At 44.0% G+C, this 18,215-nt stretch overlaps 1 protein-coding gene across 2 annotated transcripts; it reads left to right on the forward strand.

Moving 5' to 3' along the window:
* The first annotated feature begins 2,318 nt into the window (after positions 1 to 2,318).
* On the forward strand, positions 2,319 to 18,188 carry zmym4.1 (zinc finger MYM-type containing 4, tandem duplicate 1). 2 transcript variants are annotated; one of them, XM_076754753.1, is made up of 27 exons: positions 2,319 to 2,570; positions 4,026 to 4,716; positions 5,372 to 5,500; positions 5,773 to 5,849; positions 6,111 to 6,263; positions 6,565 to 6,803; positions 6,933 to 7,131; positions 7,400 to 7,603; positions 7,927 to 8,077; positions 8,177 to 8,292; positions 8,393 to 8,575; positions 11,565 to 11,715; positions 11,886 to 12,058; positions 12,147 to 12,291; positions 12,400 to 12,495; positions 12,638 to 12,675; positions 13,131 to 13,278; positions 13,747 to 13,859; positions 13,956 to 14,181; positions 14,340 to 14,570; positions 14,697 to 14,806; positions 14,981 to 15,158; positions 15,632 to 15,783; positions 16,207 to 16,321; positions 16,441 to 16,689; positions 16,939 to 17,065; positions 17,140 to 18,188. In XM_076754753.1, exons 1-27 carry the CDS (start codon positions 2,493 to 2,495, stop codon positions 17,375 to 17,377), a joined length of 4,710 nt encoding a protein of 1,569 aa, XP_076610868.1. In that variant the 5' UTR covers positions 2,319 to 2,492; the 3' UTR covers positions 17,378 to 18,188. The 2 variants fall into 2 exon arrangements, with proteins under 2 accessions (XP_076610868.1, XP_076610869.1); XM_076754754.1 differs by having other exon boundaries at positions 2,565 to 2,894.
* Positions 18,189 to 18,215: the final 27 nt, after the last annotated feature.

Here is an 18,215-nt window from a genome sequence, read left to right on the forward strand (position 1 = left end):
CAGTGCCCGACGGTGCCGATCATGTAGCAGCAGCGCTGCCTGTTTGAATGTGATTAATCACCTGTATGTCATCTCCGCTGTCTCTGCTATACAGCTCAGCAAAAGTGCCTGTCACAGCGCAGGTTCAACGCTTGACTGGAATTACAGTGTAATTGTTTCCTGTCTGGTCTGTCCCAATTTGATAGCATAATGTAGGCCACTTCTGCGCTCCCCACCGGTTTGCTTTGAGTACAGAAGGCCAGGGACCAGTGTGTCATAAATCTCAGGTGTGGAAGCTGATCCGTCGCCTGATGCAGCACCCACACGGGCTTCTCTCAGAGGAGGGAGAAACCCGAGTGAGGCGCACACACACACACACACACACACACACACACACACACACACACACACACACACACACACACACGACAGGCTCTTAAACACATACACAAACAAACGTCCCTCGCTGTCTGACGAGTATTTGATGACCTCCGCTCACCCAAGCAGAGCAGGTTTTGAATAACCATCAAATAAATGAGGAGAGAGAAGGTCTTCATTTGTCTCGTTGGCTGTGTGGCTGTGGAGATGCACCACTTTAATCCACACTGGAAATATTTGGTATTCACTCGACTTTTCCTCTAGTGCCGTGTTAAGGTTGACATTTGTGATTTTGAGTGAAATATCTTGACAATTATTGGTCAGACTGCGATGAAGTCCCTGTTCCCTCACTAAAAAGCCCTTCAGTACTGTCTCTGTTTTTACTCTCTCCACAGCCTCAGCGAGCCATCCCTCCTCAACCCAAATGAGATCGTCCTGTTTGAGGGATTCTCCAGTAACCTTCGCCCCAGTGTTTTACAAAAGCGAACCCCAGCTCCTCTTCCATTTTCCAAGTCATCAGCCCTGCTCCCCTGCAAGACCTGGCATCCATCCAGGACGAGCAAACCCCATCAGCAACAGAGCCCCCAGCAGGTCCAAAGCTGTGGCAGACCGGCCTTTATTCACTTCTCCCAGGCCATCCAGCCCAGCTCAAAGCCAAGACCAGCACGGCGTCATTCGCACACCCCGGTCCTGACCACAGAGATGGTACAGGGTGACCTCCGACCTTCACTGATGCAGTATCGCAACTCATTGTCTCAGGCAGAACCTTTGTCTGTCGTCGGGAAGCCTTGTCTTCCGAGCTGCAGTCAACGCCCCGCTGTTGCTGCCGCCGCCAGTCCGGCTCGCACTCAGCTTCATGTGTTTCTGCCCACAGAGGCCGAAGGAGAGGAGGTGGACAGTGAATCTGTGGATGAGGGCTTCATGGATGAGCTGGACAGTAAGATAACTTCTCTGAAGCTCAAGCAGCGGGCGCCAAAGACAATTATATGTCACAAATAGGCAAAAACAGGTGAATCCTCGGTGGAGCGCTATATGGCTATGAGTACATGTCATAATTTCGTTTTGGGGCTGATTTTTGATGATATGGACTGTGTTCCTTTTGGGAAAGCCCTCCCCTGCTTCAACATGACAGTGCCACCGTGCACAAAACCAAAGCCACAAAGAGTTGGTTTCTTGAGTTTGGTTTGGAAGAAGTTGACTGAGAGTCCAACCTCAACCCCATCCGACACCTTTGGGAGAAACTGTACTGCAGACTGTGTTAAATAAAGATGTGAAGGATGGCACAAGTGAAGTTTAGATTTTTGGGGGTGTGGTTTGACGTAGAATGAACCTTCATACGATAAACACCAAGTGTAAATTTTTCTTGAGTGTGATGAGAAGTGTAACAGGCTCAGAAAGGGGAATAAATATTTTGATAACGTCTATGTCGATACCAGCTCACAGAGGGATGGAGGGCAATGAATCTGTGGGTGTATTGTTAAAACAAGCATGAAACACAAAGATTTTAAAGACATTTCACTCAGGAAATCTGAAGCAAAAGGGATAATTAAAAGAAACATCATTAAAAAGTTGCAGCACAGTTGAGAAGCAAAGAACAACACCTTTATGCAGGCAAGAAGTGGGTGCAGTGGACAGCGAAACGAGAAGCAAGAAGAGGGAAATCAGGAAGCTTGGAGAGTCTGAACAATGTATTTGTCATTGGGTTTTAGAGTCTATTCCATTATTGTTGTTACATTATATATTTATTATCACTATAACATCAACACTAAAGAAGTCAGAATTATCTAACTATAAAACCATAATCCCTTTAATTTGAGCTAAGAAGCCTACAAATAAAATAAAATCAAAATCATGAAAATGACTTCTCATAACATTTATGGTCCACATATTATAAGTTACGTTTGGCCATTTCCTGGAGGAAAGCAGTACACACGTTACACCGCTGGGGGTGGTAGCGAGCTACTGAAGTTTGACAACAGCCAATAAGTAAACAAAAGAAGAAGACAGCGCTCTACAAGAAGCTACACTGGATACAAATAATGTAGTAAGAAACCATTTGAAACGTGTTTCGCGGTTGTCGATAATATTTTAAAAGTCTCATTTTATTTGCCAGCGCCAAGGATTTTGGACCAAACATGGCGGCTACGGAAACTGGCGATGGACACCAACGTATGGCCACCAATCAAGTCCCGTCTGTCCAAGTCGCTGGCGCGGTAATTTGTGCACGTTGCTATGGCTGTATACATTCCTTACAGCGTTGTTATATGAAGACCCATGTATATTTAGCATAACTGCAACGAGGATATTTATTTCGTTTGCATAGCGGTTGGTTGTTGTGATATGCAGATATGTTTGTATTACGCGATAACGGCTTGCTAACCACAGCGAGCTAGCGGACAGGCAGAGAGGTCTGCAGATTGGAAGTAAGCTAGCCTTAGCTTAGCGACTGGTAAGCTAGCTGTCTTGTTTACATGTCGTGTAATTAATCAACATATCGTCAGAAGATGGCTGAATTAAAGCACGCGACTGGGACGAAGGTAAATAAACCCCCCATGTTCAAACCGGCCTTAGGTTGCAGCTGGTGGCTAAATAGCTGCGCAGCAGTAACACATTCATTTAGTTATGTTTACATTGCAAGATCAGTGTAGCTGCATCAGCAACAAGCTAATTTATGGCGTGGTTTTTAATGAGAATGCGCGGATAACAGACCAAAAAATAATACTGACAATGGGTGCACACGTATGCTAATTTGAGTTTGTACTTCTGCAGCCCGTGTTTTACTATGTGTTTGTTATACATGCATGTCGGCTATGATTAGGGCACTTTTAAATGAGCTATATGGCAAAGTTGAACACATTTTTAGGGCTTGATTTTGCAATGGAAGTGCAAAATGCACCTTAAACCGACCCTTTAAAGTGAAAAGAAAAACTAAAATGCATTGAATTTAACTTCCTTCCACTATCAAAGATTCTGTCCGCAGCTGCACTGAACGTTTTATCAGCTTGTTATTCGCTGTGTATTACTAATGTATTAAGTTGGTAGCTTTGCCTGTCAGTGACAGACAGCGGTGGCTTGTCATTGATGTTTGATACCTGCAGATCTTCCTGCTGGACAGTAACTCATGATCAGTTCAAACGGCATAAAATGTCTCGGGTTTTCACCATCTGCCTCATAATGAGGCGGAAGTGGCAGTTATTTATTGCACAAAAACACCAGTATCAGCGATGGGTTTCAGGCATGAAGTGATGAGACGAATCTTCTGTCCTTATTTAATAAAGAGGGAAGTGTTCTCCATCTTCAACTCATTCATCAGTTTCCAAAGTCAGTGATGAGCAGTTGATTATTTCAGACCCATTGGGGTTTTAAAATGTCAGGGACATTTAATCGTTGACTGTATTGCAGTGTACCTCACTGAAACTTTAGTCTAAATGTGGTGTAGTTCATATATTTCTTAAGTAAATGTTGAAGGTTTTTAAGTACAGGTAAATTCCACATTTCTTTCAGCACAGATTTTCGACAAAATACATATTTGTTTCGTTGCAAATTACTCTAGACAAGGCATGTGTGTAAAATAACGATTTATGTTTGTACAGCTTCTTTTTCAACAGCACAAGAAAAAAGTTGGTATTCTGTCAAACAGAATGTTAATTGTTTATTTTCTGACACAGGTAGCTGAGGGGGCAGACGGAGAGTCCATGGAAGCTGTTAAAGAGCCCGGAGCATCAGAGGATGTTGGAGACCCAGACTTTGTTTGCAGAGCCTCTCCCAGACCCTCTGAACAGGGAGAGGAGGATAACTCTGTTGCTGCTGAAAAAGAAATGGAAAGTAAAGAAACTGAACAGAAAGGAAGCGAGGCCGCTGTGGCACATTGTCCTGTATCTGAATCTACTCTAAATCCATCCCCTTCATGGTCGTCTTGCCCTGCAGAAGAGACAGTCAGCACAGTTTTGGTTCAAGATGGTGAGCCAGAGAGCACATCAGAGTGTGAAAAAGAACTCACTGAGATGAAAACTGAGGACGACTTTGAGTCAAATGAGGAAAATGTGGTAGAAAAGGACAACAGCTTAGAAGAAAGTCCTGCAGGACCTGATGTCACTGAGGACACAAGTATGGACAAGGCCTCTGATGGCGAGAAGGAAACAACAAACACAGACGATAGTGTGGACCCAAGCGACGACACACAGAAGGAAAGAGAGCCTCCTGCCTCTAACCTGAGGGTTTCTACAGTGGACGACCTCGATGAGATGATGGACATTGGTACAGTGGATCAGATGGAGCAGGAAGCTCAGATGAAGGAGGAGGAACAGAATAGTTTAATGGATGTGGATAGCAGCCGTTCACCTGCCGTTTCAAATCCAGGTAAGCACTCCGATGAAGGCTCTGTGCCCAAACATCTTCACGGTTTTCTGATGTGATGTGAGTCAAATAAACAAGTGAAGTGAGAGTGTGTAGTCCTCCTCGACTTTATGGCTTGCGTTGTGCTATTCTTTCACGTTCTTACATTCATGCAGCTGTTAAAAAGAACTTTGAAATCTGAAACAGTGTTCGCTCATTCGCTGTGCAGGACAGTTAGCCGTATGGCAGGTGACAGTTTATTTTGATGGATTGTCAGGTGTTTATTCTTTCTACACTTTTCACTCAACATTTTTGTTCAGCTTTCGGCCACTTTATGTCTGTTTATCATTTGAACTACATCACTTGTTGGAGTTCACAATTAAGTAATTAATATGGAATTGATTCATGCTTATATGCAGTAGAGTATGAGCACACGTTTCCTGCCTCTGACAGCTGTGGACAGAGACATTAGGTCTGTCTGTCCCATTCTGGTGAACGCAATATCTCAGGAACACCTTGAGAGAATACCTTCAAAGGTCAGCTTCACTGTGACATCATAATGTTCTGTAAAAACACTTTTCTGGCTGTTATTCAACCCCATAACTCAAAAATACAGAGCTGCACTTGAAAGCTGTTCTGCTGCTGCCACTAATGTTTATATTTAAATGTTCCCTCGCAGCATCAGTAGCAGAAGAAACTGACGTCAAACCGACTGTTTTACCACCACCAGCAGAGGAGGACATGAAAGCGGCTTCAGACTCGTTGCAGTCCAGCTCGTCTCCATCATCTGAAGCCACAGCGAGCACAGGTGAGTGACCCCAGAGCGGAGGTGCTTTGGGTGTTTTCCTAGAAGCAAAATGATGGTTTTACAATCAGCACAAACATGTGATTAAGACATGTGTGGTTATTATTGAATGCAGGATAGTAGAGAACAACTGGCAGTTCTGAAGTATCTTATTCTACAATTAATGTAAATATTTTCAGCCGCCTGGTTGTTTGTTTGTTGGTTATTGTCTTTATTACTTACTTTGCACCCTTATTCACAGTTAACCAATTCACATGTTGCTCACGTTCCTGTAGGACGCGACAGCTCATCTCCAGCGACCATCGTTAACGGGATGAAAGTAGTTAAGCTGTCAACACCGAGATTAGAGACTGTAAGTATGCGTGAGTCATTCTGCTACAGTGTGTAAATTAAAACAAGCTTCGGCTTTTTGTACCTACGCTGCTTCATTCTCTGATTTCATCTGAACAGTTCTGCCTTTAATGTCTTCAGGTTGTCATGTTTTGGATTTCACATCAGCCTGTCAGCACATACAACTATTGGTTGTGATGTTACCATGAAAGTCAAAATGTGCATCAAAATCAACATCAGTTAACAATTTATTTAATTTTCGATCATCATTTTCCTGTTGTAGGAAAGGTTGCGTGCCGCCACTCGACCAGTCAAGTCGTCTCCTTCACCACCTTTGGTCCAGGTGAAGGATGAGCCTGTGGACGAAGAGTATGAGCAAGCTCTAATATCCTCTACATCTACAGCAAGCGTGAAAGATGAGCCCAATACTACAAAGGTGGGACACATCTCTTCAGAAGGATTTTGAAAGTTGAGCTGCTTTTAGACTCTCACCCCTCAAAGGACCAGTGTGTTGGATGTAGTGGCTTCTAGTGATGAGGTTGCACATTGCAACTAATGAATACCCAAAGTCCCAGTTCCCACTTAACTCGAGGAGAACATCTGCTGTGAATGTCTCGTCCTTGAGGAAAATATGATCCCCGGTTGTTTCATCCAAAAAAACGTGTTATTATAACAGACCGAATCCCAGAATCGCTGGACCACCACTGACCTCTGCCTCCCCGTTCTGTTGTTGACAGGAGGACTTGAGGATCGGATCGGTCTTCTCTGTGACCCCCGCCTCTGAAACGCAGACGCTGCCCGTCGTCAACCCCTCATCATTGCACATGTTTTGTTCCCACTGCAAGAAGAGCTTGATGAAAGGGCAGACGGCTTTCCAGAGGAAAGGCTCCCCCGCACTCTTCTGCTCCACCACCTGCCTCACCACATCGCTCCCTGCAGTCAAAGGAGTCACTAAGATCTGCCACAACTGCCAGAAGTGAGTTCAACAGGGAACAGTGTCGTCCGTCCATGCTTTCACTTTTCAGACACTTTCTGTGTGAGAAACTGCCCATATGTAAACTGAATAAATGAACTATTTCCACATTTCCCCCTCTCGTTCTCTCAGGTTGATATTTCGCCCTCAAGACGTCATTCTGGCTCCAGATGCTAAAGGAGCCATGAAGGAATTCTGCAGCCAGAACTGCCTGACCTCCTTCAACTACAAGAAAAATGCCGCCAACTACAGCAAACCTGCCGCCAGCAAAAAAACAGCACAACCGATAGCACCACAGTCACTCTGCAGCATGTGCACCAGATACTGCGTTGTAAGTCAAATGGAAGAGGGCTGCAACTAACCAACATTTTCATTATTGATTAATGTCTATAAAATGTCAGAAAATAGTGAAAAATCAGAGCTCAAGTGTCTTGTTTTGTCTGAGAACAAGTCCAAACCCTGAAGATATTCAGTTCACAATCATATAAAACAGAGTTTAGAGAAGCTGGACCAGGGGATGTGGAGCAGTTTGGACTGAAGACTTACTGCCCCTGCACTTTTCAAAGTCAAGAGCCCTGTTCTTTGCTTCCCCCCTGCAGAGCAAACACGAGGTGATCCTGAGCGGTGCTGTCCATAAGATCTGCAGTGACGCCTGTTTTCACCGTTTCCGTACGGTAAACAACCTGTCCATGGCCGGCTGTGCCAACTGCGGCTCGTACTGCCACAACAAACCGCTCATGCTGAAGATGGAAGGCTGCAGCAAAACTTTGTGCAATGCAGAGTGTCTGGCCAAGTACAAAGAGGTATGGAACTTCAAAGGAAGAAGAAACAGGAGTTTGTTTGGGTTGCAGTGGAGCAGGTGACTCTGAGCGTCACGTATAGGCTGTCTCTATAAAACAATAGTGGAAATTCCTCCCTGAAACTAGTCTTGACTGAAACTGTGCTGTGAAAATTTAAAACTGAGCTCAGAACAGACAGACCTGCATCTTCTCGACATCTGCGGCTCCATGTTTTTGTTTTTTGTTTCTTACTTCGCGGTCTGGGGTTCTGTTCTCACGTGCGACGTGTCACAGTGTCTTCCCCCCTGCTTAACACACTTCCTCTTTTTTCCTAAATCTCATCATAGAAAACCAAGATAACCCAGGCTTGTATGATGTGTCGCACCGCCCGGCGGCTGGCAGACATGGTTGACAACAAAAACAGCGATGAATCGGTGAACCTCTTCTGTAGCAGCAGTTGTGTGATGGCGTTCAAGGTCCAGACTGTCAGTGCATCAGGTACAGGACAACAAGTTTTCATCGATGTTGGCATTAAATAAATTAACACTCTTGGACGTCTTGTTTTTTTTTCTTTGATGAAACTTTTTTTTTTCATAGGTGCTCGATTGAATTGTGATAGTTGTGGGAAAAACACAGTCCCGGCCTACCACCTAGCCATGTCGGACACCTCCATCAGGAACTTCTGCACTCTACCTTGTGTCATGGCTTTTCAGGTAATGAGGCTCACTGGCTAAAAAAACTAATCCAGAAACTGGACCCTTTTCACGGAGCTTTCCACTCAAGACCCTTGTGCTGTGTTTTTTGTTGCCACAGGAAAAGTTTAAGAAGTCCCAGAAGCAGGTGAACGTTTTCACCAAGTTGCCCATCGGATCCACCCAGATCCAGACCATCACTCCCATCGAGCCTCAGCGCGACGTCTCCAAAGGATCGCAGACGCTGAGCTGCTCTCAGTGTACCCGCAGCATCACTTTCAAACCTGAAGTCGTCCAGATCAAGGTAACTCGTGTGCGCGTTTTAAAATGAGAGGTCGTCTACTCGACTTGTTGTGCGGACTCTTATATTCCCGAGACAGGCAGCCAGATTTCTTTATTTATCTGTTTATTTTTTGCATTATAGTGACTTTTTTAATGCATTGATCAGAGGGACTGATCGCACTTTGAGGATGACGAGTACAGATTTAAGCCTTTATTTTAGTGGGCAGTATTTCTATTAATACAACAGCAAATTGAAGAGACACAGGAGAGAAAGATGCAATAATGCTGTAGGAAAAAGTCCTGTGGGACTCACCTGCTGTGTGACCCTCCAGGTTTATCGTTCTTCATCTCAAATCTGTCTCTGAAACATAAAACACACACAGACTTGAACACAGTGTACCCAAAACACACTGATCAACTGTCATTATATCAGTATGTTTAAACAGATGCTTAAAACATGACACATGAAACCTTTTAAAAGGCGCAAAACAAAAAATGTGTAAATGAATCACATTTTGTGAATTTGTACGTCACGCACAAAATATCTGCTTGATATTTGCTGCCAAACCCACAACAATGGAGGTGAATGGCAAAGGAAGTGGTTGTTTTATTACTTTTGTTTAAATTGTAATATGAGGACTTAGAAATTGTTCCAGATTGCTGATGTGATCCTAAATATGTGGTTAAACAATTGACTTTGACATTTGAGTTTGACTTTTAAATGGTATATCTTTGTTTTTACAGCTAAATTCTCATATGAATTAAACAAATGAACTATCACATGTTACTCGTGAGCGTCAGAGGTGCTGGTAGGTAGAGAGGTAGCAGCGGCAGGCTAGCTGCTTCCCCCCATTTCCAGTCTTTGTGCTAAGCTAAGCTAACCAGCTGTTGGCTTTATATTTAACAGACAGACAAGAGTGATAGCCATCTTCTTATTTAACTCTCGGGATGAAAGCAAAGAATCGTGTTTTGCCAAAATATCAAGGTGTTCCTTTAAGAGTAGATGATTTCAAGAGCAGAAAGTTCTTGCATAGAAACAGACATCAGGCTGGTTACATAGTAACGTGTGTGCACTGTCCGGATTACTGCGTATACATCTGGATCCATTTGTACAACGGATAAAAAACCAAACCTCAAAGTCCTCTTGCTAGCTTTCGGAGCTTTCAGCCACACCTCACCGTCCTCTTCAGCTGCCCTCGTCTTATTTCACTGTACCTCGTTTCTGTGCCTGGAAATCGGACGAGATTCCCAAAGATACAGAGCAGAGCGAGAGGAAGCATCCGGAGGCCTCTGCTTCGAACGTGGAGGAGTCTGTGCCCCCAGAGAACAAGGTGAAACTGCAACACGCAACAATCACTTAGAGCAGAAGTGATTTATAACCCCTGTTCTGTTGACCATGTCAGTAAACCAGTAACCAAACCAGTAATCAGTTAAGTTTGGAGGTTTTTTGTCCAGTCTGCACACTTCAGTGTTAGCACGAAAGGTCTGACAGGAGTTTTTGCCATTATTTAACTGGATGGCCATAACGTCGTATTTGATGAGCAGAATTTTTATCATGTGTTTTAAATTTGTTAAAATAACTGACCAGTATCAGAGTTTTAATATGTTCGTTATTTTTCAGATAATCTTTCTCTCGGATGCGTCTCATCTGAAAATGTAAGAGGCTTCATAACTTCTGTAATGTTGTTTTTTATAGCAGCTCTCAGTACAAATCAAATGCAGACTCTGATAAATGATAGAAAGGAAATGACGAAATGAAATTTTCTTCTCTTTCAGGTCGATTTGGGCTTTGGTGTCCAAATTCTGAAGGAAAAAAAAATATTTTATCAGCACAGAAACTTCTGGTTTGTGACTTCATGGATGTTCATGACAGATGAGATGCACCGTCGGTTTCTAGGAAAAAGTCCAGTGTTTCCAGATCCAAAAACAAATTCTGTGTCGCCATCAGTGAGAAAACTTTGTGTTACAGAATTTACTTTAAACTCTGAGGTTGAAGTAGAATTTGTTAACTATTCCTGTGTGTTTCTTTTGTAGTTTATGTCCAAAACTGTTTTAACAGGTCAGAACAGCAGTGATTGAATCCATCAGGACCGAGTGAAGGAAGTTGATCTGGTCTATGTTTTGGATCTTAATACATTAATAAGAGATTTTAACAGTAATAATAGTGAATAAAACCAGTTGAAAAAAGCGAGCAGCCGCTTTCTGTTCTTTTTTTTCTTTGTCTGTCTTTTTCACATTCGACAGAGTGAAACCTTAACAATGAAAGTGTCTTTGGAGATTCCAGTGAGACATTTGACTTGGGGGATATGTACTCTCTTGTAGCCCGTGGTGAAGTGTAGATGAGTACATTTACTCAAGTACTATACATAAGAACACATTTGAGGTACTTGTACTTTGCTTCAGTGTTTGTGTTTTTGTACATCTTAATTCTTCTGCTCCAGCTTGGAGGCAAATATTGTACTTTTTACTCGACTACATCCATCTGACAGCTGTAGTTACTTGTTACTTCTCAGATAACAAATGTTGATTCTCTTCCTGTCCAGTGAAAACCATGTATCTCCAAGGAGGAGGCATGAAGGTTTCCTTTATGGGTTGGGTCGTATAAATACAGTCTCTGAAAAGCCTCTTGGATTAGCTGAAAATGCATCGTCACAAAGCTGAAAACAGGCTGTTTTCTGAGCTTATGAAAAATTCATAAATATGATGATAAAACACTGACAGGTAACGTTTTACTGCAACATGACGACTTTTCATACTTAAAGTACCTTCTGCTGCTTATACTTACATACTTTTACAAGAGCAAAGTTTTGAATGTAACTTGCAGTGTCTCCACAGTGTGGTGTTAGTACTTTTAGTGAAGTGAAGGATCTGAATACTTCGTCCACCACTGCTTGTAGCCATTGTTTGGCCTTAAATCATGGCCGTCTTTGCCTTAAGAGTCAATCATATGTGATGTTTACACTGACTTTTCTGTGTGCGGGTGATTTATCGTTTTTACCAACTGTGTGCAGGACAAGATGGTTTTCATGTGCAGCACCGACTGTTGTCACGAGTTCAAGAAGGCCAACTATGTGACAAGCCTGTGTGAATACTGTAAGATTGAAAAGATCACCAGAGAAGCCAAGAGGATTGACAACAAGGACTGCTTCTTCTGCAGCGACGGTAAGGAGACGTTTGCTCTGCCTGTCAGGACAAATTCAGGGTTTTGTCAGCGCGATCACACCATCAAATTATCCGATTATCTACAAGTCCCGAACACTGACCATGTTTAGACAAGAGGTATGAGTGAATCGGGCACAGTGACGCGGCGCCTCTCCTCTCCCTCCACCCAGGCTGTAAGCTCCTCTTCCGACATGAGCTGACTAAAAACTGGGGGAAACACTGTCACTCCTGCGTCTACTGCCACTCTGTGTCCAAGAAGCTGGTGACGGCACAGTATGGAGGCTCGACTGAGGAGTTCTGCTCTGAGGAGTGCAGGTCCAAGTACACCATGCTCTTCTGCCATGTAAGCAAACCTCGCTGTTAAGATCACACGATGGCGATGATGATCTCGTTCTGCCCCAACTCAACGTTCAGTCACTGTCCTCTCTCAGGTTGCAAAGTGTGAGACCTGCGGCTGCAAAGGGAAACTGAAGCAGAGCCTTCCCCTGCTGGGAGAGGTCAAACACTTCTGTGACCTCACTTGTCTGCTGCAGTTTTGCTGTAATAAAGTGGCGACGCAGGGTGAGGTCTTCAAAGGTGCGTGTTATTGTTGCCATTAGAAGTTCCATTAACTTCACTTGTTATTGTGACAGCAGCACTGATTTGCTTTGTTGTTGTCACTGCTTTGTTGTCTTTCACCTGCAGGTACAGGAGAGGCCACGCCTGTCATCGCCAACGTTATCTCGCTCGCAGGCCCTCCAACAGGGAAATCCAATGCTCCTGACAGAACTGCTCAACCAAGTACACAACGACACACACACACACACACACACACACACACACACACACACACACACACACACTCCATGACGTGCTGTATGCTCTTTCAATCAGCTGCCACTGTTCATAGTGAAGGTTTCATGCTTCGTCATTGTCTTCACAGGCACAGTCTCCAACGTTCAAACAAAGACCTCTGGACATGTAAGTTGTTGTGTGTTACATGTGTTTCATATACAACAAAGTTCAATGATAAATACAGAGCTGAGACAGGTGAAGGAAAAACATGCGTAAATGCGAAACATTACAAATGTAGAAGTTTCCAATGCACATGCACTCTATTGTACAATAAAAGCAATGCAAGTTTATTTGTATTACGCCTCTTAACAAGGCAATTCAAACTGCTTTACATAAGACAAGAAAAGGCAGCATAACAAGACATATAATCAGGCTTTTAAATGAAAAAAATTCAGCATTCAAATTTGCATCAATACAACTGAAACTCTGGTTCACTGTCAGTCTGTGGACACTGAAGAACTGAGTCTTTGGTGCAGTTGAGACAGACGTTTGAGGGGATCTCTGTGATGTCTGGCAGGAGCCCAGTATGTATAATAATCCTGGAGTTGTTGCTGTTTTTATGCCGTTTGTCTCTCCTTCAGATCAGTATTCAGACAGATACAGTGAAAGCTCATCCTCCTCCTTCAGCCCCCAAAATCCTGAAGAACAAGGCTCTTCTCTGCAGACCGCTGGTGCAGAACAAAGGGGTCTCTTGTAAAACACAGACAGTGGACGTCGAAGCACAGACGGGTAAAAGCATCACTAAGACACACGGTGCTTCTATGGTAACAGCGTCCCTGTCCTACGGCTGTCTGTTAACCTGCAGGGACAAGACTAACAAACATGTATCGCACATTTGGCATAGCTTTAAATTGAATTTTAATTGATTTAAAAAATGATCCAATAAGAGTTTCTTTGGGTTCTTAATGTGTTTTGGTACAAACACAGACTGTAAAGAAGTGAACGTCGCCAACGTGACGTCATTAAGGCACCTCTGCATTGGCTTCACTGTTCAGACCTGGAAGCTTTTCTGAAAATAAAGAGCAATAAGTCATTTATGTCTCGACTGCCACAACCATATCCTTGAACACATCATTTAAATGTGCTGACTCTTAAAGTTTGTGTTGATCATTGCTCATATTGTAACATTTACTCAGTTGCAAATCCACCCTTTTTCTCCAACTCTGACATTGTTTTCTTTTTATTTCCTCTCTGTAGATGAAGCCATCCCTAAAATCATGGTTGTGCCTGTCCCAGTGCCGGTGTACGTTCCTGTACCCATGAACATGTACAGTCAGTGTACCCCCAAACCTGTTGGCCTGCCGCTACCAGTACGTAGACAAACCCCTCAACCAGTTCATATTCAGCATCTTCGCCCTGGTTCCAGACCCTCATAGGCGTTTACATTCCCCCTCTGTCGACCACAGCTGCCTGTGCCCATGTTCCTTCCTGTGACAATGGACAGCGCTGAGCGCATCGTGGACACCATCCAGGAGATCAAGGCAAAGATCCCGTCTGACCCTTTCGAGGCCGAGCTCATCCTCATGGCCGAGATGGTTGCAGAACAAGTTGAGAAGAATGACAAAGAGGAGCAACCAAAGGAGAAAATGGAGGAGAATATGAGAGAGAGGCAAGAAGCAGCTGCTCCAGATGGTAAGAGGAGCAGTTTTCATGTTTTATTTAAAAAATGTTTTTGAGGGAAGAGAATAGAGATATTACAGAGTAAAGACGAGGGTAAAATAAAGCTTTTTGGATGTCTTCGTTAGGTGAGTGCATTTCTGGATGACAAGGTCCTCTTGCTTATTTTACAGACCACGCCAGTAACTACAGTGACGACCTGGACACGGACGACTTGGCCAGTTTCCTCAACAACTGGGAGGACACCTCCGACGACGCTGGTCGCAGGTCTCCCGGTCGGCTGTACTCCCACGATAGGCTCCACCCGATTCTTGACATTCCTGAGGCCATGTCCAGTGAGCAGTACTCTGAGCCCCCACCTCCCGCACAGCCTGCCATGGACATTGAAGCTGACTTCACTGTTGGTGAGGAGACGAGCACATTTTTGAAGTGCATGAAACTAAACACGCATCAACCAACTGTCTCTCATATCAAACGCTCATTTGGCTTTGGCGCTCACAGTCTAATGTTTCATGTGGTGTCATTGCCAGAAACTCTGGAGAGGATGGCCCGGCTTAGAGAGCAGTCCCAGCGGTCCCCGAGCCCCCCGCCTGCACCTCCACGACGGCGACAAGCTCACAGGAAAGCCAGAGAAAAGAAGGTAAGTCTCCAGGGAAGAGAGAAGAGATGCTGCCGTGGCATTTTAAACTAGATCTGATTGTTAGCATACTGGGAATGCTGACCATGTGCTGGTGATAGAACGCCTTGGCTTTGCCTGGATTTCACCTCCATCATATCCATGATGCCTCCCTCCTCTCTCTACTCTTTGTCCCAGGGTCGTAAGTCACAGCGGTCGTCTAAAGCAGCCGAGGCGTCGTCTCAGAGAGGCTCTTCCAACAAGCTCGTATCTGTAGACGTCCCAAAACTGAAGAGTCAATATGGAGTTGATGCCTGGAAGCGATGGATCCAGTGGAGGCAAACTCAGCCCAACCTGGAGAAGCCGCGTTTCGGTTGTAAGTGTGGACATACAGTAAACACAACCACTGAAGCTCACCTGAAGATTGGTTTCTCCATAACTTAGAATATAGCGTCTGGTTGACAATTTTATCCAAAGCAGCCAACAGCACAGGAGTTTTTATTTTTTTCATGAAAATGGCTGCATGGAAAACGACGTCCATTGAGCCACAAAGGGAATGAAACACAAACCCTTACAGTCTGTGAGAAATCTGATCTGTGCAGAATCACAGGAAGTCAAATCCTTGTTTAACTTCTCTTTTTCATCAAGCTCGAGAGTTGTGGAAGAAATCTTCAGAAACCTTTTGGACGCCTGTCTGATGACACGTGTCAAGTTATTGATTTTAAGTCATTTGATGTTTTCACTGTGATGTTCTCATTGGTTCGTATGTTCTGTATCTTTGCACGACTGTTTGTATGAAGTTTGACGTTCTGCATCAAAAACAAAGTTATGCTGTTATGTTGATTTCAGCGCGTCCCATGGAGCTGAAGGAGGATGTTCTTCAGTGCTCCACTGCTGAGCTGAGTTATGGACTCTGCTGTTTCATCACTGAGGTGAAACGACCCAACGGAGAGCCCTACTCCCCCGACAGCCTGTTCTACCTCTGCCTCGGCATTCAACAGGCAAGACATTTACATGCACGTAAAGAAACCTGTAACAGGTGGGGCCTACAGTGCTGTGTAAACATGTGAACACTTCAGCACACGACAAAATGACTTCTGTCACGGTGTCCAAGTGTCCATGAGCAACACGCTGAACCTGAAGGTGCTCCAAGAGAAGAGCTCTGTATGCAGTCCATTTACCATTTCATATTAATAAGAGGATAATATCTGAAAGTGCATACAGAAGAAACACAAGAGTGAAACTGAAAAACAGAGACATTCATCTCTGAACAGTCCTCGTCATATCAAAATCAAACAGACCTACAGTGCTCATCTCACATTTGACTGGGTGGCTTTGTGCTTTACACTGCTAAAGTGTAGTGCATCAGCAAATATATTGGTTGCTATCCTCATCATGACCTTTAACCGTTTGCTTCTCTGCAGTACCTGTTTGAAAACGGTCGTGTGGAGAACATATTCATGGATCGGTTCTACAACAAGTTCTCCACTGAATTCACTCATATGCTTAAAGGTTTCAAACCCTCAATCACAGCAAGTGGTGAGTTGTACATGTTCCTGCAGTTTTGTTCTGTCAGTATTTCAGTTTGTCCTCGTGTGTCACACAAACGTACCCACATTTGACCACATCTCTAACGGGGTCCCTCCTCTGCTCTGCAGGTTATATCCATTCCCGTGTGGAGGAGGAGTTTCTTTGGGACTGTAAACAGTTGGGGGCGTACTCCCCCATCGTCCTCCTCAACACTCTGCTCTTCTTCTGCTGCAAGTACTTTGGTTTCACCACGGTGGAGCAGCACCGCCAGCTGTCTTTCGCCCACGTCATGCGCTGCACCAAAACCAACCCTAACAACACCAAGACCACCTTCCTGCGCTTTTACCCCCCAATATCCATAAACGAAGCAGAGTCAGGTACCAGTAAAGCTGAGGGTCTAAATGAAGAACCCATTTGTTATTTCATCACTTTATCTGTGTCTTTTCTTTGGTGTTAACAGGGTTTATTAAACAGTGAAGTGCTCCACCAGGCAGCAGAGTACACATACAAATCACCTCAGTGTTATTCCAAATGTAGTTTCCCTTTTTAGTATTTGTTAACCAGCAGTTCTTATGTTACCTCAACAGTTAAATGTATTCATTGAATGTGTACTGTGTCCACTGCAGAACCAGACGTTCCGGTGAAGAGGCGTAAGGAGGAGGAGAATAAAGAGGATATCCTGGAGATGATGGAGAACACAAAGAACCCTCTTCGCTGTCCAGTCCGACTGTACGAGTTCTACCTCTCCAAGTGGTGAGTATGAACTGAACTGAAGTCGTCTCTTCACCTGGTCACCCTGTCAGCATTAACAACTGTCTTCCATCCAGCTCGGAGTCAGTCAAGCAGCGCACCAACCTGTTCTACCTTCACCCCGAGCGCTGCTGCGTTCCCAACAGCCCGCTGTGGTTCTCCTCCACGCCTCTGGATGACAGCACCATGGAGGCCATGCTCATCCGCATCCTCGCCGTCAGAGAGCTGCAACTCAGGAAAGAGGGAGGAACGAAGCAGCGGACACCTGATGACCCACCATTTATACCAGAAAAGGGAAACGGAGATTCAGAGTGATTCAGAGCAATGACAACAGAAGTGACCTTTTATTGGTGCAGCAGCTTGTGATGTAAATGTTTGTACATTAACTGAAATGTTCATTTAAACACGGCCCAATAACCAGAAAGGGACAGAATACATCTCTCACATCCATACCAACAATGTGCTGAACTTCAAAGAAAGTCGAACTTCCTAAACCACGAGTTGATCAGGATTTAAAGAAGATTTTCGATGGAAGTCTGTTTACTACTGCTCAGCAGAACACACCGCTGTCCTTTTGTGTTTTGTCTGCTGGATGGTTAATTCTCATGGATAACGCTTTTTTTTCCTTCCACGTGTTGATTCCTTAAATTCCTGTGAAAATTAGGAGGTTGTCTTTGTTTGAAAGTGCTTCATAGGAAAACAATTTTGACATCAGTTGGTGTCAGTAAGTGTCCACCCCAGAAAGAAAATGTCTTTCTGTGATGTGTATGTGAACCATCATGTTGGGCTTCGATGCACTTCACAAAGTAATTACCAGAAATCATTGGAAATCGCAGATTTATACCAGATGATATCGCTGTTTAAAAAGGCTGACAACACTATTACTCAACACACTGAAACGAACAGCAGAGTTTGAGCATTGAGTAAAGTTTTTGGACAAATTATTTCATCCAAAGGATCCTGAGACATTGACTTTTTGCATAACCTTGACCCTGGTGTTATAGTAAAAGAAAGTAAAGAAATACTGTCCATATATATCTTGGTTATATTAACTCCCAGTCCTTAGAGTATGGCTGCCAAGGTATTTTCTATTGTATGTTCTTTTTGAATAAAAATATTTCAAAACATTGTTGTCCAGTGAGACCGAACAGTT

Source organism: Chaetodon auriga, chromosome 17 (assembly GCF_051107435.1).
Source record: "Chaetodon auriga isolate fChaAug3 chromosome 17, fChaAug3.hap1, whole genome shotgun sequence".
Taxonomy (NCBI): Eukaryota; Metazoa; Chordata; class Actinopteri; order Chaetodontiformes; family Chaetodontidae; genus Chaetodon; species Chaetodon auriga.

Excerpts from the sequence above, each read along its gene's own strand:
- zmym4.1 (XM_076754753.1), top strand. The coding sequence starts at position 2,493 with ATGGCGGCTACGGAAACTGGCGATGGACACCAACGTATGGCCACCAAT. Across the intron at positions 4,717-5,371 it reads ACCTGCCGTTTCAAATCCAG|CATCAGTAGCAGAAGAAACT; the intron begins GTAAGCACTCCG and ends GTTCCCTCGCAG. Across the intron at positions 5,850-6,110 it reads CAACACCGAGATTAGAGACT|GAAAGGTTGCGTGCCGCCAC; the intron begins GTAAGTATGCGT and ends TTCCTGTTGTAG.